This window comes from Fusarium graminearum, chromosome 4 (assembly GCF_000240135.3).
Source record: "Fusarium graminearum PH-1 chromosome 4, whole genome shotgun sequence".
Classification (NCBI taxonomy): domain Eukaryota; kingdom Fungi; phylum Ascomycota; class Sordariomycetes; order Hypocreales; family Nectriaceae; genus Fusarium; species Fusarium graminearum.
The window spans coordinates 7,471,844-7,491,204 of record NC_026477.1 but is presented as its reverse complement, the minus strand read 5'-3'; the positions used below and the strand labels follow the sequence as shown (position 1 = coordinate 7,491,204).

The following is a 19,361-nucleotide window of genomic DNA, read 5'->3' as shown; positions in this document are numbered from 1 at the left end:
CGACAACATCCTTCCATTCATAAAACATATCCTAATCTCTTATTCATACCCAAGAATCATGTCTGAGCACACAATTGTCCTCGACGCTCTCATCGTCGGCGGTGGCTTCGGTGGTGTATACCAACTGAAACGACTCCGTGATGAGGGCTTCAATGTCAAGCTGGTCGACATGGCATCTGACTATGCAGGTGTCTGGTTCTGGAACCGATACCCCGGTGCTCGAGTCGATAGCTCTGTACCACACTACGAGTTTTCCGACCCCGAGCTATGGCGTGACTGGAACTGGACTGAACGCTTCCCCGGAAGCGCCGAACTCAGAGACTACTTCGCATACGTAGCTAAGAAGTGGGAGTTGCGTAAAGACACACTGTTCAACACATGTATCTCCCAATGTGATTGGGATGAAAAGACCAACAGATGGACGATCCAGAGTAAGGACGGCAAGAGATTCTCTGCCCAATACTTGCTCCTCAACACTGGCTTCGCAGCCAAACGACATACACCTGACTGGAAGGGTATCGACCAATTTCAGGGTAACTGGATACATCCTTCGTACTGGCCTCATGAGGACCCTGACCTCAAAGGCAAGAAAATTGCCGTCATCGGAACGGGTTCAACGGGTGTCCAGCTCGCGCAAGAACTCAGCAAGGTGGCCAGCGAGTTTGTCCTGTTTCAGAGGTCTCCCAATCTGGCACTTCCTATGAAGCAGATCAAATACTCCCCCAAATCAATCCCAGAAGATCGCTATAAGGAGGTATACCAAGGCCGCCATGATAGTTTCTCTGGTTTTGACTTTAACTTTCTTCCACGCAACACTTTTAGTGATGATCCAAAGTCGCGTCTTGCACTATATGAAGATCTCTGGACTCATGGAGATTTTCACTTTTGGCTTGCAACTTACCAAGACATGCTCTTTGACGAGAAGGCCAATGAAGAAGCCTACAATTTCTGGAAGTCCAAGGTCAGGTGTCGTATCAACGATCCACGCCATCAAGAACTTCTGGCTCCTGAGAAACAACCTTATAGTTTTGGCTGTAAGCGAATTTCTCTCGAAAGCGGCTACTTTGAGATATTTAACCAGCCGAACGTGTCCTTGGTGGATGTCAACGCAACCCCCGTCGTTGAAGTCACGGAGCGCGGTATTAAGACGACCGAGAAAGAGTGGGAATTTGACATTGTTGTTTGTGCAACTGGGTTTGATGCAATTACTGGTGGTATGTTAGACATGAACATCACCGGAGCATCAGGTCTGAAGCTTACCGATAAGTGGAAGACTGGAGCCAAGACATATCTCGGCATGGCAGTCGCTGGATTTCCGAACATGTTCTTCACGTATGGGCCACAGGCACCCACAGCATTGTGCAACGGTCCAACATGTGCTGAGTCACAAGGTGAATTTATTGTCAGCTTGATGAAGTACATGTCGAAAAACGGTTCTCGTGCGGTAGACGCCTCGCAGGAGTCCGAGGCTGAATGGGGAGCGACAGTTCGTGATTTTGCCAATACCTCGCTTTTGCCCAGCACCAAGTCGGTAAGTCATGATATTTGCAATCCTGATTGAGTTATAGAGTACTAATAGTATCAATAGTGGTACATGGGAGATAATATTCCAGGCAAGCCACGCGAGTGTCTTATCTACCTTGGTGGTGTCCCAACATATACCAAAGCCTTGAAGGGATGCGGCGATAGTGGCTACAAGGGATTTCAATTCAAATGAATGGTTAGAGTAGCTATCAAGATATTTCATAGTTTTTTATACTTGTTCAGCTGCAGTACCAGGAGAATACAGGTTAATGATAGCTTTATTGGAAAAATCAAGAAGAAATCTCTACTAGTGTTTCTTAATGCCTATTCAAAGTGCCCCATAGATTGTATCAGAGACACCATAAATCTAACGAGCAGTGGCAATCAAGGAAATATAAGAAAAGCTTGAATTAACAGTAAGAGTTCTTTTAATCCGTCTCATAATACTCCACCTTGATTATATCACTCTCGTATCCTTCGCTGTCCTCATCCGGAATATCCAGAGGTACCCCATTCTTCTTATCCAATGCATATTGCGGTGTCCTCTTTCGCTCTTTGTGTCCTCTTTTGCTGCTCTGGATATATCTCATAGCTGCACTTGCTTTGTTTGCGTATTCGCGGCGCGAATGTGTTCTGGGTTGCACATATCTGTGTTGGCCTGCTTCAAATATCTCATCCTCGTCCTCGCTATAACTCACGTATGAGTGGCTGGGGGGCGAAGATCTCGGGGGTGGAGATATTGTGATAGTGCGTCTTGGAATGGCCTGTCCATACTGATGCTCATCCTTTATTCCCATCGCCTTTCTGCCAAAACTGGCAAGAAGATCGTCCATCAGTGCTCCATGTCCCACTGTGTTGTCTTTCGATATTGTATCCTTATTGCAGATTCCACTCAAAGAGTGAGGTCCTTTTTGACGGAGTTTGTTTGATGACCCAGAAGATCGAGAGGGGAGTGATGTCCTGGCTGAACTACGACGTATGTACCCCTCACTCCGATAATCCGCGAGAGATTCCCCGTCATCGCTGTCGGAGTCGGTGTAGTCAGGAGGAGGACTCTTTGTTTTGTTTAAGACGTTTATAGAGTTATTGAAGACAAGGCTAGGACTCCTAGAACGAGGCCTATATGTAATCTTTGCTAGCCTATTTAATTCGTGTTCGTCGAGTTCGTCTTTTGACACTTCTGGGCGAAAGGTCGTAGCCCTTGTCATGCGTGGAGGAATTTGTCGTCTATCCAATTCATGCGGATGTCTCTGTTGCCAATTCGATTCGTATTGGCGTTCGTCTTCTATCTCGTCTGCGTACTGAATCCTAGGACCACGAACTGAGACTCTTTCTCGACTGCGGTTGGTATGCGAGCCTTGGTATCTGCTCATAGCGAGTTATGAAGGAGGTTATACGATAGCAGTTGTAATAATCCGTCGAATTTGGTGACTGAAAATAGCAGGTTTTCGTTTACCTAGCGATGGTTCAATGGTGTTAGGAGCGAAATAAGTATTGTTCCTGGTCAAATTTGTTTCTGAGAGACTGGAGGTCGGGGCTGTGCTGACACGCATAGATTGAGGGGAGCTCAGCGCTTAAACGTGGCTCTGATTGGTAGAGCTGATTCTTTCCACTGATATCCCTGTAAGGCTGACTAGACTTGGCGGTTGGCCTCTTATGATCCCATCCCGTCAAGACCCCTCATTGCCAGGGTCTCATCTCATTATCTCACCAAACATCACGAGGAAATTAGAACCCTGAGTGGTACTGCATCAAGTCATGTCTACTCGCCAAACGAATTATTTCTTGGCTCCGGTTGGAAACCCACCAGAAGGTCCAATCCGACTAGGAAATATTATCTCAAACCCAGCCTTTGCAGACGATGCTATCAACGAGGAGTACTCCCCACCAACGACGGAGCTGATCGAACACAATCAACCAAACTTTACCTTTGACCTGAGTGTCAAGAAAGACAGGTCCTTTGGTGTTTGGGCATCGTTCTTACAAACCTTGGGAATTGGAGGAGACGCCACTGTCGACTGGTCAAAAGAGAGCAGTGAGCAATGGGCTTGCGAAAACTTAAAGACGGTTTCATTCAGTCCCAAACTCTCCTACATCTCTGAGTGCTTGGAGGACGAAGGGGTGCAGCACTATATGCGTGTCAACAAGCCCTGGCTCGGTTCCTCCAAGCTGTACATGATCACAGGGATTAAAATCGCTTATGGTGCAGCTTCAACCATCGAGTATGCAAAACAGCGAGGGCTGAACCTCAAGTTTGGAACAGACTTTAGCTCACTGGGCGTACCTATAAGTCTTGGGCCTGAAGTTGGAAGTAGCGACACTTTATCAACTAAGGAGTCGCAGAGCGGAGCGGAGCCTTTTGTTTTCGCCTTTCGTTTGAGAAAGATTAAGATCTCACGGAAAGGAGAAGTCAACCATGAGAGATATACCAAGGGAACTCTTCTGGGGGGCAAAAAGAATGGGGAGAAGCAAGATGTCGATGCTGATGCCGAGGCCGAGGTTGTCGTTGAAGGTGTCGAAGACTTTGATGCGGATGGAGAGGAGTTTGGACTGAGCAGCAAAGATACCTTTGATGATGACTCGGCGGGTAATGCATGGTGTAAAGCTGTGATAGTTGAAAACTCTGATGTTTAATTGAAAGGTTTATTTACTGGTAGATACATAGCAAAATTCACTCTATGTACTGTTAGGTAATACGTCAGCGCCTACTTCTAGGCCATATTCCTTTCTCAACTCATCCACAATAAACCAAGCAGTAACCAACCTATCCTCCCCAGCCTTACCGATAAGCTTCCATGGTGTCAGAAACTTGAGTCCATCGGGTCCCTTCTCACTACTCGCCCGTCTTAACATAGCAAGCATTGCAGGCATTTCCTGCAAGTATGTCTGAACTTCTGGGCTTTTGTTAAGAGGAATTTGTCTAGCAAACTCAAGGATTAAAGCTGCCACTCCCACAGCGATAGGGCAAGCAAATGACGATCCTTCCCAGATATGGTCTGTGTTGGGTGATGTGATTCCAAGCCCTGGGGCACTAAATCTTGAGCCTCTGCTGTGTTGGGAGGACGATGACGGAGCGCTTCTGGCGTGCTCACCAAGACCATCGGCTGCATCCACAGCCATAACACTATCGGAACGTGCTGGATAGAGTATGTCATTTGGTGGACCAAGGAGTCCATCGTTGGAAGTAGAGGCAAATAAATGAACTCCGTTTTGTCGTGCAAATTCGATAGCATTCCGAACGCCGCCATGGTGATAAGGCCAACCAAATGACATGTTAATGATGTCGACACCCCAACCACCACCATCAGGGCTCTCCTTGTCTGGTTTGGCAGACGCCTTCTGTATGGCCCTTTCAATAGCTGATTTGTCAGGTACACCATCTGGACCAGCCACTCGACAGATATACAACACTGCTGTTAGACTGACTTTCAGTATCTGCACGGCTACTGCTGTTCCATGTCCAGAAGGATCTGTCTTGGCTTCAGAATCAGGGTCCCCTTCGATGAAGTTGGCGAGCCTCTTGATTCGTTGGTAGTATGGTCTCAATGACCTCTTGTCTTGGGGGTTATTGTAAGCAAAGCCAGTGTCAAGAACAGCAATTTTCACTGGAGTTGTTGATTTGAACTCTTGTTTGTACATAAACTCATGTGTTGTTGCTCCTAGCATCTGGAACCATTGCTCTGTTGATCTTGTGCTGCAAACTATATTAGTGCGACTCATCAGATATGAGGTGATATTAAATCATTGCCGTACCTTGAGTCAGAGCCTGAAGATTGAAGAGAACCCATGCTTAGATTTTTGAAAGAGTCCTCGAGCCTTCGCATGGGCGTAGCGTCGGTATTACAGGAACCCGTGTTGTCTGCTTGTTGAGCAGTAGTTTCTTCAACGTTTGTACTTGATGAAGTAGACTGTTTAACAGGTACTGAAGAACTGGGATGCCCCGGGGGGTCTAGTAATTCACGATCTCGAGTAATGAAAACTTTCGAAGAGCTCTGCTGGCCAATGGGTGACCTAACTAGGCGAAGGACATCGGTGGGCGTGTAACGGCTCGATGGTAAAGGACCAACAATCATCTTTGTAGCGACGGAGTTGAGGTCTATATCCATTGGCCGACCAGTGAGTATCATGACTCTCAAACAAGTTTTGTCTTGCAGCAATTGAATGATTTGCGAGAATACAGTTTCCAAGGAATGAGCCTCTCGCAAGTTGCTACCCATGATTGCTAGGTCTAGAACAATAGAGACGCGTGGTTGGTGTTTCATAAGTTCAGCCAAAAGCCGATACCAGTCGCTCTCGCTCGCTGATCGGAAATCAAGATTCAATTTGACGAGGAAGCCTAATGTCTTTGGGGTCGATAACCTCTGCAAACACTGAATGGCCAACTGACGTAGGACATTGACAGTTGATAATTTAAAGGGATCTGGAAGGCTATTAGGCAAAGGATCTAAAAGATGAATTACCGGCTCATCCTTAAGTCGCATGATCACCTCGACGCTGAACCTCTCCAACCGTTTTAGAGACTGTGAGTTACCGACTACAAATAATATTGTTGACTTGGAGGTAGACATCCAGGTTTTGACGTCTTTGTGGTTCCAGATATCGTCGGTACTGTGGAGTGATGATTTGATCATGATTCGGAGTGACCAGTTCCGATTCAGGATAGCTAGTTGATCAATCACGAAACCATCGCCGTCGAATGCTGGAACCTGCCACAACAAGGATGCATGGTGTAATTCGGCAGCGGCCCATCCAGGGACATTGAATTTGATACAGACTTTCTGTTTGTCAATGAAAAGTAAATGCAGACCAGTATGTTACGCACCTTCGATCTGCGTCAGAAGTTTCTTGAGCTTTTCACGATAATCGGTATCTTGCATCTGTTTGTCTAGGTCGATGATATTTGGTTGGTGTAAGCCAGCACCACCATGGCATTGTAGTTGTCGTTTGACTTCAGTCTGTAAACATCGCAAGAGCTCCATTGCTTACTGGATAGCAGAAATGTTAACCTCGTAAGTGTTAGGATAGAGAAATAAACAGTCTAGAGACTATAATCTAAGTCGCATGAGCTGACCTAGGGGTTTCGTCTCTTATGCTCTCAGCGGCCAATGTTTCTGATATCCTGAGGATTATGTCCAACTCTGAACATTGCTCCAGCTGAACTTGGCACGAGGAAGCGTAAGCGCTAGATAGAAGACATGGTATGCGCGATATATCGCTCTAATTGGTGGGGGCGGAGTCACGCATCAATACCCTGTCGCCAAGGCTGACCCTCTGGCTATCTTCACAGCCTCGTTTTATTTCTTTACCCTACAACATTGAAACACGATGAATTCCAGATCACGACGTCCTCGAGAACGCTCTCCGTCCTTTGAAGAGGTTCGAGAGAAAAGAAGAGAATCCTCTCAGTACGACAATGAGAGGCGACGGCGCAGAAGAAGAAGCCCTGCTAGCTCTGAAGAGGACATTCCAAGAAGAAAGGTCCACAACGACCCCAGTGAGTCTTTTTAACCCTATCGTCCACGGGACACAGTTCACCAACGTCCTATACATAGGCGACCAAGAGTCAGATCCGGACTATCCTCCTCCACCGCCACCGGAGCCTGAAAATGATGCCAACATAAGGTATCGGCCAATGGCCCCATTCAGTTGGAGAAATGAGATTTGTCGCTTCTTGGATGTTTCGCCTGATGCCCTGGATGATGAAGTTTTCCAGGCCATGACCAAAGCGTCTATAATCCTAAAGGAAGCTGAGCAGATGAAGGCCAAGTACGAAGCCGGCCGAGGACCTCCCCGCTATGAAATTATCCACTCAGTCCGATGCGAACAGTCCAGAACCGAAGGTAGACTCTATCTGGACCAACCCTGGGTTGTAGAGACTGGCCCCAACGATGCTCACTTACGGGGAAGCCAACCCATCCTAAACTTTGAGCTATTTCTCGAACGAAACAAAGAAATTGTCTTTGTAATTTATAAAGATTACAGATGTTGTGGAAGACAGCACAATAGTCGCTCCAGAGCCCACACTGAACCAGATGGTCAAGTCGACGCATCTTCACTGTTGACCGCAGAACATATATCTATTATATCGCCCGATCTCAGCTCAGCTATGGAAGAGTTTTCAGACATTGCGCTGGGAGACTTTCCTCACACTGATTTTCGAGGCGGCGAGGAAATGCGCCATCCGTATATCTGGTGGTTCCATCGTCGGAAAGAGATTGACGAAGCTCTTGAGAAGTATAAGTCATCACCATGGTTGCCTATGGTTTATTTATTCCGCGAATATATCCTTGGTCGCATGACAGAAGAATGGGAAACAGTGGATGGGTTGCTTGCCCGGAAAAGGATATGTCTCAAGTATATGGATTATCTCTTTGCAAGTTTTCTAATAGTGAACTGCCAGAGGGATGCTAATGCGACAACCAGGTTCCTAATCAACTTGCTATATCAACAGAGCAAGGACGCGATATTTCAAAACTTTCGGGTGCCGTCACACAAGGTTGGCTCGAACGACGACCCTTTCTGGACTATTCAGCAAAAGTCAATGTGACTTTCTGGACCTTCAATGGCACATTTCGGAAAGCATCAAAGGAGTGTTCCATCAAGGACATCACACCCACACCTGTCGATGAGATGGACGAATTCAACATCACAGACTTGCCGCTTTACCCTATTGAGTATGCCAGTAGTGAGATTGCCGATGCACTTCGTAAGCGCGGTAAAATGTATTGGAAGTGTCGGTTCCGAAACTACGTCGGGCTTGCTCAAGAGACAAGCGAGGAAATTCAAGACTCCGTATACCCCCCGGACGTGTACTTCATATTCCGCTACTGACACTTTCTAGATCGGTTCTCGGTTCATGGTAGATATCGCAACACACAAGAAGTTGCATCGCGATGCTACCACGCGCTCCCAGCGACAGGATTCTCCAGGTCCGAACGATCTTGAATCAAGGTACATGCTTCAGGACGATCCGGACCTAGGGGACGAGTTCTTCTTGTGTCTACCAACTTCAATCTATGGGTTCAACATGGATAAGAAAGAATGGGGTAAGAGTGTCTCAGAACTTAAGAGATGCTAAGGATATTGCTAACAATAACAAAGTTAACTTGGATGTGCACTTTCTAAGAGATGTCGTTTGGAACACAGAAGCATTTGATCTTCTTGTTGTTCAGGAAGAGACAAAACTTTTGATTCAAGCTGTGGTCACAAACCAGCTTCGTACTACTGAAAATGCTGATCTCATCCAGGGAAAAGGCAACGGTCTTTTTATTCTTCTCCATGGGTGGGTTTATACTAATCGTTCGCCTCGACGTAACTGACAGTAGTGTAGTGGTCCCGGTACAGGAAAAACGCTCACTGCTGAAAGGTATGTTTTTCTACTAAGGGAGATATAGCTCCTGACAAGATCACAGCGTTGCCGAAGTTGCCAGAAAGCCCTTGTATAGAGTCACATGCGGTGACATAGGTACCAAGGCTGAAGATGTCGAACGGGTGAGTTTAACTTATGGTTGTTTACGCTTTGCGGTTCTCGCTAACTTTGTCTAGTATCTTAACGTTGTTCTCCATCTTGGAAAAACATGGGGTTGCGGTATGTGACTTGCAGAATCTTACATCCCTATCCCTCACTGACTGACTATGAAAGTTGTCCTTCTCGATGAAGCAGATGTGTTCCTAGAACAGCGCTCCCTCATTAACCTTGAGCGCAATGCTCTGGTGTCTGTATTCTTACGTGTCTTGGAGTACTACGATGGTAACCGTCCCCAGCTCCAACAACCTTCATATTGTGCTAAAATGTAAAGGCATTCTAATTCTCACGAGCAACCGTGTGGGCATTTTCGACGAGGCTTTCAAGTCCCGAATCCAGCTCAATCTCCGATACAAAACACTCGATCGAGCCCAAAGAAAGCAGATCTGGAAAAACTTCTTCATCCGCCTTAGACGCCTCGAGCAGGAAAATGGGACAACGGGAGGATCGTATGGAGCAAACGTGGATGAGATGATGGGCAAGCTTGATGATCTGGCTGAAGCTAACCTGAACGGTCGCCAGATTCGAAATGCTGTGTCTACAGCGAGACAGTTGGCTAGATATCAGAAAGAGCCATTGTCGTATAAGCACCTGACAGCTGTGATCGACGAAGCAAAGAAGTTTGACGAGTATTTGTTGGAATTGAATAGGTCGTATACGGCGGATGAGATTCAGAGGGACAAAGGAGAGCGTTAAGCGGTTCCAATACTCTATCTTATCACACCTTAGTAGGAAACACTGGTAATTGTGACTACACTTTCATGACTTTTTCAGCTCCGTTGGTCGGCTGTGACAAGGTCCAAAGGTGCAGGAATCACCAGTTTACCAGTCTCATAACGAATAAGAGATTGACAACAGGGTTATAGGTAAGCAATGCATTTCAGCTTGTGGAATATTGGTTACACGACCCACCAGTGACTCCTATCATATCATTTAATTCAAGGAAAATGAAAGCAGGCTTGCATATCTCGCATATCCCTGCCTAGAATGCTCAATGCCAAGCGACCATTCAATTAGCCAAAGTCATGACCCCTCTCCGTCACCTCAGTATAAGTTGCCCGTATGGTACGTTCGATTTGCTAGCATCCAAACCCTTATTGTGGACAGTCTTTTAGCTCCTCCCTTGCACGAACGATGACTCAACACGGGCATCAGAATGTCTTGCAAAGCCCTGAAACTGTCGAAGATGATCAACCCAATGTCAAACTCAACTCCAATTATCTTGTTTCTCAAGATAGCACGAAAACGCAGGATGGTGTCGAGACGACCGAACAATTGTTCGCACTTGAAATTCAGTTTATGAAGAGCCTGCCTAGCCAATGGGTCATGCATCTCAAAATACAAGAGAAAGAGAAGACACCGAAACCCAAGATCTTGGAGTCCGCAGTATTCAAGATCTCCGACAACGATAAGAGCGAGAAGTATTATGATCGTCTTTCTGACAAACCCAAGATTGACGCATCATCGCCACACGTGACTTTCCAATTGGACCCGTTGGACAAAAGCCGACTATGTTTAGCCATATTGTTCAGAGCCTCTCATTTGCCCACTTTCGATTTGCTGTTCTCTAGACCAGGAACAGAAGGCGATTTAGTGGGCGTAGTGGTTTCCGGTTTGCACCATTTGGCTCCTTCAAAACCCACATCTGATCAGACCCCATTTTCGTGGGCATTGGCATGCAGATGGTTCGATGCCTTTGTCGGCTCGGATGATGAAACGGTGCTATTATGGGCTGCTGCCAATGGAAGCTTGGAGTTGATGGAGCATCTCAAAACCCATTCCGCAGACCGGTTCCAACATCTCCTTGAGCACCGAGACAAAGAAGGACGGACACCGCTCTCGCTAGCAGTACGACCCGATAGAGAGATCATTGTTACATTTCTTTTGGACGCTGGTGCCGACATACGCTCGGAAGATAACCAGAAAATGACCCCCTTGTCGTGGGCGCTCTCGCAGTTGGATCCAGGATATCGTTTTTCTTCAGTGAGGGATATGTTGAGACATTATGAAATATCTGATGATCAACCGAGATTGGGGAAGCAGAAACTTCTCTTTCAATCAGCAAGATTTGGTTGGGTCAAAGCAGTCATAGTATTGAAAATACTGTGGGATACCGATTTCGATACTGTAATACCGGATGAGGCATTACATTCAGAACGCGAAGCAATATACCAAGGTAAAACAGCTCTTTGCATAGCAGCAGAGCATGGACACAGAGACGTTGTCGCAGTCCTTTTGGATTTTGGAGCAAATGTCAATTTCTCAACTTCAAACTCTGAGTGTACGCCCCTTATGCTCGCAATCAGTGGCGACGTGAATGAGTACCTCAAAGCAGCAGTGGCTGACGTTTTAATAACGGGAGGAGCCGAGATATCTCGTGTGAACAAGGCAGGCCACACAGCAGAACATTTGGCGATGAACCAGGGGCTACAAAGTGTGCTCAACAGACTCACTTGGAGAAGCAAAGACGGTACCGCAGCCGAAAGTGTTGAACAACTTAACCGAGAGGTGGATGATCTATTCTTAGCCACGGTAACTACATTCGAAACTGAAGGCGATTGTTTGAAGCGGTTCATGTCGAAGAAACATCCTATTCACAATCTACTACGAAAGTTGGATAAAGCCAAAGAAGTTCAAGACATCACTGATGTAGCTTTTGAATGGATCCATCTCCCGGCTAATAACGTAAGTATCGGCTAACATGAGCCCCAATTATATTTACCCCGGCTAACCAACGCGGTTCACGCATAGATGAGGTGGATCGAGGTATGTTCTTCCACCGTTACCAGAGAAAGCTACTATTTTTCATAATTAACATGAAGTCAGGTCCTCATATCCCAGCTATACAAAGAGAAGACGCAAACCTACAATATCCTTAAGCCAGAGCGCTGGGTGCGACGACAACACCACCGTGGCTTAGACACATCGGATGCAACTCCGGATAAGCCTGGAGTCCACCACGCGCGATTCATGAGACCGATATGCCAGGCTTTCCCCAGTTCAAAGGACCGTAAGTTCCTCCGTCGGCCCCTCTTTCTGGTAAACAAGGCTAACTTATGAATCCCAAAAGTGCGAAACAAAAGCAAGTCGCTCAAAATAGAAAAAGATCAGTATGACACAAACATGGTTGTTTTCGTAGGAACCATTCTTCAGAGGGTATCAATGAGCAGAATTAATCATTTAGTAGATGCCCTACCTCCACTGGGACATTACGAAAAACCATACTGAAAGAGAAAAAGTCATGAAACAGACCACGCATAGCACAGAGACCAACAACGAATGGAGCCATGACCAGAAGTTCCTCAATGCGTACCTTTTCTACAACAAGGACTCTCAGAATGAACCAGACCCTAAGCATCCAAGTCTAGAACGGCATTACATGCATCAACCACATGTAAGAAGGACACTGGACCAATACTATTACCACGACTTAGAAAGCACTAGGGAGAGGGACCGTGACCAAGTCTTGTCTCGGTCAGCTTGTCAAAAACACCTACCTGCAGAATCGAAGGTGTTGGCAATGGTTGATCAGCTCTGGCTCTGGGTTCTAGCTGGGAAGAGTGGCCAACCAACAACAATTGTAACCTGTTTTCCTCACAAGGAAGCACAGTCAAACGATACTTCCGGTGGCGATACGAACAAAGTAGCTGACAATGCTATCGACCCTGACCCATCCGGCGAAACGAACATAGTGAAACAGGTTCTTTCGCACATGCTGGATAATCCTCAATCAGTGATAACACCGCACGACCTAGCGAAGCTGATTACTTTGAAGTGTTCCAGAACCTACTTGGATATCGGAGGCCAAGATGAGCGCCTTCGATTCAAGGAAATGTACGAGATGGCCATTGGAGACGTGGTAAGGAATTATTCTTCGTGGACCATAACCCAGTATATTGACTGCGAATGAAGATGCAAAAAGAGACTGAGCTTTTCAACGAGTTTACTGCCGTGATGGAAGAAACGAAGAAAGAACGAAAGACAAATCAATCACTAAAGGAGCAATTGAAGACGCTCTCCGAAGCCGCAAGTTCAGAGACGGTCGAGCGAGAGAAGGTCAAGCAGTCACAGGCTGATCTGATTGAAAAATTCGAGACTGTGTTTGAAGAACTCAACAACAAATCAGCCAACCAATTCGTCACCTCTCTTTTCAAGTCAAGTCGTGGAAGGATCACACAAGCAAAAGCCGAGACACTTCTCAAGCTAGCTCAGTTCCAGGTTCTTGACATCACGAAGGAGGTTCAGCTCCTTCACGAGATTAAGGATGTCCAAGATGAGTTGCGTATCATGTCCATGATATTTCGGGATCAAAAGGTCATCATTGACGAGATGGAGGAAATCATCGGGGCAATCCCCCTGAAAGGCGCAAAGAGAGATTCATCAGTGTCTCAACACCAAGTAACAGGGGACCCAATCGTAAACGAGCACTCTGATGATAGCGAGACTGCAACTCGCGCTCGTGAAAAGACGCCCGCGGATGGCTTTGATGAGAAGACTGACGAACGAAGAGATCCGCCTTTCCGAGAAAGAAATAGTGTTCACGTCGGAAGTGATGCGTTCTTCACGTCTACCAATGGAGCAGACTCGGGCTTACGAGGACCTACCGACTATTATATTGGGAACCGGGCGTTCTTTACATCAACGCGACCCGAACCAGGCAAAGCAAGTACGAGTCTTGATGAGAAGCAACGCTCCGTCCTTTCTACACGCGCAGTAGTAAAGCTCAGTATCGATGAGATCGAAGACATGATTGATGGGGCCAACAATGCCTACAGTGCTGTAAGTCCATGCAACTGATCCTAGTTTTGAAATACCACAAACTGACCACCGGCGCGCACGCTAGCTTAACTTACTCATAGACTTGAAGCAGAAGCAGAGTAATGTTATGGATGCCCGATATGCCAGGGTCCAAGCAGAACAAAGCGCAAGACAGGGCAAGACAATCATGGTTTTTACCATTGTCACAATCATTTTCGTAAGCTCTCAGGGTTTGGGCCACATAGTAATTATGAGCTGACTTAATCTCTAGTTGCCTTTATCCTTCATGGCGGCCTTTTTCGCTATTGACATCTCTCAGTTCAAGAGACTCAAAAATGGTAGACTCAGTTTAGGCTATGTCTCCGAGATTATGTGTAAGTATCACGAGACTCTGAGTGGAAAAACTCTAGAAGCGAGCGTGAACATATTGTTAACTTTGTTTATCATTGTTTTAGTTCCTATCTCTGCTTTCATTATTGCATCTCTGATTTACGTTGCGTTTAAGATTGATGATTTCGAGTGGTTGTGGACTATCAATGTTCCAAAGTGGAAGAGAAAGAAAGTGGTGGCGGATTTGGAGAAGAACCAGCCAAGTAAGGCTCAAGAGCCAGAGCATCAAAGCAGTGGTTGATAGGAGGGAGTACCAGACAAGAATGTTTACCTTTACGCAATTATTTTATTATCTAGAATTACATTTGTTTGACATTACTGAGAGTCTTAAGAGTGATAAAACTAGAGCATAAATACTCGGATCAGCTGCGTAAACCAAGGTCTCAAAAACCTAAGCTACCATGTCACAACAGCCTCATCTTATAAGAAGTGAAACTTTTCAAAATTACCTACTGAGACCGGTTACCTTCACGCTGATCGATCATCTGAGCCATCTCACGGGACAGGAATGTCGTACTCTAAGCTGGCTGCATTACCAAAGCTAAGGTTTCATCCGCTGCGCTTTCACTTGTATTATCTACCCTTGCTGATTCATGGGTCTTCGCTATACTACTCTAGATACAAATGTCCACTGACTCTATATAGATCCCAACGCTAGATCCCAGTACATCCAAATGTTCTTACGGATCAGCGTTTTGTACGTTGTTTACCCGATTTCCATTAGCGTCATAGTTCCTATGAAACGCTTCTAGATCAGGGTGGTATTCTTCATCACCCCAGCTGCTCCCTGCATGAGGTAGGTTTCCATTCGCGGCTTCAGGCCACATCATCGCCACGTTGCTTGATCTGAAAATACCCGCCCTGTGAATCCGCATGCCCTGCCACAAATTGCATTAGTTACCGGCGTCTGTCAGGAAGCGAAACACCATGATACGTACAAATTCGTTGATTAAACTGGCCAAATCTGTAGGCCGGCCAGCGGTACGTAAATCGTTAAGCCGATTACTATAGTCGCGGCCCAGATAGAAAGCAGGCCCTGTAGTTGTGCCTGGGGCCGGCCACCTGCAGTTGAAAGGTTCTCTTCGCCGATTGTAGTCCGTGAAACGTCCTGTGTTGAAAGAACCGGAATTCCAAGATCTGCTGTATCTGTTCCAGAACAACATTAGCACTATGGTAACTACCCAGTAGAATGTGTACTTACCTCCACTCGGCTCGGTGATCAATTTGTCCTCTGTAGTTTCGGTAGGGAAGTTGTTGACTAGTGCCCTGGCTATGATACATGTTGAAGGACGAGACACCAAGGTAGTAATCATTCACACCGTTCCGTTCCGTCCAGAAGGTGTTGGAGTTTAATGGAATGTGGAAGTGAAACATGACCCATCGATCAACTGCATTCACATGAGTACGATCGCGGTACTGGATCCGGTATGAGTTGGCTGGATCTTCCTACACCGGGAGAACGTCCAATCCAGTAAGCTACCTCAAGAATGACTTGGCCGGCAGTTGGGAGCCAGCGCGTATAATGCAAGCTCAGATGGCCTAGTTCGATCGCCCTGAAGATATAGGCAGCGCTTGGCTGGGTACTGCCGGAGCCACGATTTGCCATAACCGCAACGTTGATCGTCCGAGCTTGAAGATCTCGCCTGTGAGCTTCGGAACCGGTGTTGGACGGAACTTTGCATAGAGCTTCCGGAAGAGTAGCTAGGTTATCCAAACCCTCTCTCGATTCGGCGAGATTACAGAGTGTCATTCTTGCGACAACTCTACCGGAGTATCTAGGTTGGCCATTCCAATCGCTCTGATATAGCAGTCGATTAAGTGTGGTGAGGTTGGCAACCTGTCCTTCGTACCCAGCATCCTCGACATCCCTGTTGAAAATGTCTGTCAGATCCTGTCGCGGGTTTTGAGAAGTAAACCAAACCCCCATGATATGTTGGAGCACCTCCAAATCTGCTGAATTGTCGGTGGCGCGACCATGGACAAGACTCCGTGGGCTGAACTCCGGCTCGCCACTAAACCCATCATCGCTACCGAACTGAAGCTCTTCATTAGGGCAAACCGGGTCCTTGAGAAACTTTCGCAACGCATGGTCAAACTCTTTTGCGTCTCTGTCTTGATACTCAATAACGGACCTTTCGTCCTTGTCGGACTCTTTGTCACCGGCGTAGCAATATGCTTCAAAGCCGTAGTTGTAGTTGCTAGTGTGGGCAAGGTTGTCAGAGCTGCTATATGTCGTACTGATATCCTGCGTAGCAATGCGAGTAGATCTATGGGGATAGGCGTTGCTACACGCTTGTGAATTGCGGAATGTAACCTCGTGGCCAACCCACTCGTAGTCCTTGAAAGCCTTGGGAGTCTCGGTATAGTAGTAGTTGTACTTCGTGCCTTCCTTACAAGTCCTCTGACCGCCGAAGCCACCTCTAGATCCCACCACAAAGGTTGAGAATCCCTTATCGCATGTTGAATCGTTGTCGTCGAAGCAATCATCTGTCCATGAGCACTTTGACCAAAGCCCAGTGGATTCGGTAGCATCGCAACAAGCGGTTTGCCATCCTGACTTTTCGCAGCCCTTGTGATGAGTGCCAACCGCGATTTCGCCTGCGTTGCAGCCAACTGGACAATGTCCATTGCCTTGGTAGCCTCGCCATCGACACTTTGGCACTTTGGAGGACTTAGGGCAGCAAAGCGTTTTCACCTGGTCCTGGCCCGGCAAGCATTCCGTGCCGTCCATCATAATCTGCGAGTCCTTATCACCGCGAACAATCTCTGTGTAACCACTAGGGCATGTCTGACCGCAGTTGGTAAAGTAGCAGAAGTCCTTGGGCTCATCCGTCTTATCAGGCAGCTTGATAGTGAGGCCGCTGCCAGAGTCAACGTTGACCTTGATACCAAGTGCTGCTGCAAGTCCATTAGAGTAGGAATGCTTGTCGTCGTCATAATCCACAGCCCAGACCAAAACACCACTCAGACACTGAGACTTGAGAAATTTAGCCTTGAGCTTCCAAGTATCCCGATCATCGTACGAAACCCATTGATCGTTGTTCCATTGGATTGTCTTGATTGCAGCGTCCTTGTAAAGTTTGGGCCTCAGCTTCTTCTCGCGAATGAGATCTGAGATCTCACTGTTGAAGAGAATTCCGGCCTCGCCGCTACACCCGGCATCTCCAGCTGAGAGGTATGGACAGCCAGGCTCAGAGCAAGATGAACTTGCGAGTGTAACAGATCGGCCGTAGAATGCCAAGCCCAATACAACCTTTGACGGAGAGACCTTGTTTCGCCAGAGAAGATCTAGTGAACTCTTGATCTCAGTCAAGTTGGTATGGGCTCCAACAAAGGCGCCTGTCCACTTGTTACCGACATCCCATGCTCCATGAAGATCGTAACTCATAACATTGAACCAGTCCACAGATGGTTCAATGTTGTCAAGATCGAAGTGTTGGAGATACCAGTAACTAGTAGTCAGGGTAACAGAAAGACCATACTTGTAGTTATTGAGTGCGGACTTGAGCCGCTTCAAAAACCTGGGATAGGCCTTGAAATCAGACTCGCGGCCATTGCGGTCTGTATCAACTGGGTATTCCCAGTCTATATCAATTCCAGTAAAGCCCCAGGTCTGCATGAAGAGCGTCAAGGTGGCAAAGAAGTACGTCTGACGTATCTTGTCGGCATTGACCAAGTCTGAAAAGGTCGTGGCTGTTGGAGAACCCTTGTCAGAAAAGGCCCAGCCACCAATAGATAACCAGAGCTCTTGACCGGAGTCTCGAGTCTTGAGTGCAGAGAGTTGGGAGTAAAGCTGCTCGTCTCCGGCATTGGCGGGCTGGACCTTGAATGATTTGGGGTCGATACTACCGAATGCAAAGTAGATGTGGGTGTAGATACCCTGGGGAAAAGCATCAGGAATCATTGGGTTGCATTTGTGGGTTGCACCACCAGAGCCATAGTAGCCAATCACGCGTTTGACTGGCTGAGACCCAATGCTGCAGGAGGGTCTCTTAACAGTCTCTTTACCGCAGAACTCCTCAGTGGTACCGCAGAAGCCATAGCTGCTACAGCAAACATTGAGGGGACACTTGATAGCGTTAAAGTACTGTGAATCCCACTTGCCTGGATTGCATTCAGCTTTGTAGGTACAGCTGTTGATGCACTTGGCCTTGCTGCAGTAGTCTGGACCCGTGCCACAGACGTTGTTCGTACCACAGCAACCAACCTCACAGGGCTTGTTTTTGTCACAGTGTATGTCTTCTGCGACAATGAAAGGGGTTGCGGTGAGCAATAGAGCAACCAGAGTGGTTGTCCACGTCAACCTCATGACACTGACAATAATGAATGTTGTGTAATCAAAAGAAAGATGACGTCTAAGTCGAAAGGTTTATCAAAAGATTGACGATAAGTAAGTGTGTGTGTAAACAAAGAAAGAAAAAAGAGTGACAAAGTAATCGTCCAGCTACAATAGGAACATTGCTTGACATAGGCAATACTTACAGAGGTAGTAGAGAATTTATCTCCTACATCACTTGTACTTGAGCACAGCCAGGAAAGGCCCAATGTGTCGTCTCATTTCGGACACAAAACTATCCTCGGCAATACTGGTCCTCACAGCGGGTAGCATGCATACCTCTAAGGTTAATTTCATTACTAACATTGCCAGTGAACAAACTGAAACAGTAATTACTGCGGTTCGGTCTTTTGCTAGGTATCTTGGCTCTACTATCGTGGGTGAAATGCACTTTGCATCCTGGCAATCGGCTCCAATGTGCCGAACATTGCTTTGATCCGCGAGTCCATCATTCTGTTCGTATTAGCTTTGATCTGGATATGGCTATTCCGTGCGTCTCTTTTTGGTCCTCGCCGTGTTTTCGGTCTGAAGTTGATACCACTATGGATATGTGTTGGTTCTGTCTATTATGTCGTGAGGCTAGTATCATTTGGGACCGGCGAATAAATTCATCTTCCTAGCCTCGGCGGGATCAACGTCCGAGATGGATAGTGTTGGCTCTGAGTGTTGGTTGCACATATATCTATGGTTGGGCAAATTATGGTCGATGGAGCGAAGGTGGATACTGCAGATCCATGACCTTCGTTCTCTCACACCCCGACAAGGATACTGACCAGGGTCTATAGAAAGGCAGCATGGATAAAACTTCTTACGATATCCTTCAAGCCA

The 19,361-nt window shown here is 46.8% G+C and overlaps 7 protein-coding genes across 7 annotated transcripts; 4 read left to right on the top strand and 3 right to left on the bottom strand.

The window, feature by feature from the left end:
• Nucleotides 1-58: 58 nt before the first annotated feature.
• Nucleotides 59-1,717, top strand: FGSG_09113 (uncharacterized protein; the record flags this gene model as incomplete). Its single annotated transcript, XM_011330374.1, has 2 exons — nucleotides 59-1,531; nucleotides 1,589-1,717. The coding sequence occupies 2 exons, from the start codon at nucleotides 59-61 to the stop codon at nucleotides 1,715-1,717; spliced, it is 1,602 nt and encodes a 533-aa protein (XP_011328676.1).
• A 235-nt stretch (nucleotides 1,718-1,952) lies between these two features.
• On the bottom strand, nucleotides 1,953-2,897 carry FGSG_13517 (uncharacterized protein; the record flags this gene model as incomplete). Its single annotated transcript, XM_011330373.1, has 1 exon — nucleotides 1,953-2,897. One exon carries the CDS (start codon nucleotides 2,895-2,897, stop codon nucleotides 1,953-1,955), a length of 945 nt encoding a protein of 314 aa, XP_011328675.1.
• Nucleotides 2,898-3,282: 385 nt separating this feature from the next.
• Nucleotides 3,283-4,158, top strand: FGSG_09114 (uncharacterized protein; the record flags this gene model as incomplete). The annotated part of the gene is made up of 1 exon (XM_011330372.1): nucleotides 3,283-4,158. One exon carries the CDS (start codon nucleotides 3,283-3,285, stop codon nucleotides 4,156-4,158), a length of 876 nt encoding a protein of 291 aa, XP_011328674.1.
• A 42-nt stretch (nucleotides 4,159-4,200) lies between these two features.
• FGSG_09115 (uncharacterized protein) lies at nucleotides 4,201-6,503 on the bottom strand (the record flags this gene model as incomplete). Its single annotated transcript, XM_011330371.1, has 3 exons — nucleotides 4,201-5,218; nucleotides 5,278-6,298; nucleotides 6,347-6,503. 3 exons carry the CDS (start codon nucleotides 6,501-6,503, stop codon nucleotides 4,201-4,203), a joined length of 2,196 nt encoding a protein of 731 aa, XP_011328673.1.
• A 346-nt stretch (nucleotides 6,504-6,849) lies between these two features.
• Nucleotides 6,850-9,745, top strand: FGSG_09116 (uncharacterized protein; the record flags this gene model as incomplete). The annotated part of the gene is made up of 8 exons (XM_011330370.1): nucleotides 6,850-7,018; nucleotides 7,077-7,901; nucleotides 8,057-8,230; nucleotides 8,366-8,453; nucleotides 8,772-8,890; nucleotides 8,990-9,015; nucleotides 9,070-9,112; nucleotides 9,324-9,745. The coding sequence occupies 8 exons, from the start codon at nucleotides 6,850-6,852 to the stop codon at nucleotides 9,743-9,745; spliced, it is 1,866 nt and encodes a 621-aa protein (XP_011328672.1).
• Nucleotides 9,746-12,955: 3,210 nt separating this feature from the next.
• FGSG_09117 (uncharacterized protein) lies at nucleotides 12,956-14,438 on the top strand (the record flags this gene model as incomplete). Its single annotated transcript, XM_011330369.1, has 4 exons — nucleotides 12,956-13,828; nucleotides 13,893-14,024; nucleotides 14,079-14,181; nucleotides 14,263-14,438. 4 exons carry the CDS (start codon nucleotides 12,956-12,958, stop codon nucleotides 14,436-14,438), a joined length of 1,284 nt encoding a protein of 427 aa, XP_011328671.1.
• A 439-nt stretch (nucleotides 14,439-14,877) lies between these two features.
• On the bottom strand, nucleotides 14,878-18,506 carry FGSG_09118 (uncharacterized protein; the record flags this gene model as incomplete). Its single annotated transcript, XM_011330368.1, has 4 exons — nucleotides 14,878-15,075; nucleotides 15,136-15,343; nucleotides 15,399-15,613; nucleotides 15,648-18,506. 4 exons carry the CDS (start codon nucleotides 18,504-18,506, stop codon nucleotides 14,878-14,880), a joined length of 3,480 nt encoding a protein of 1,159 aa, XP_011328670.1.
• Between the last annotated feature and the right edge of the window lie 855 nt (nucleotides 18,507-19,361).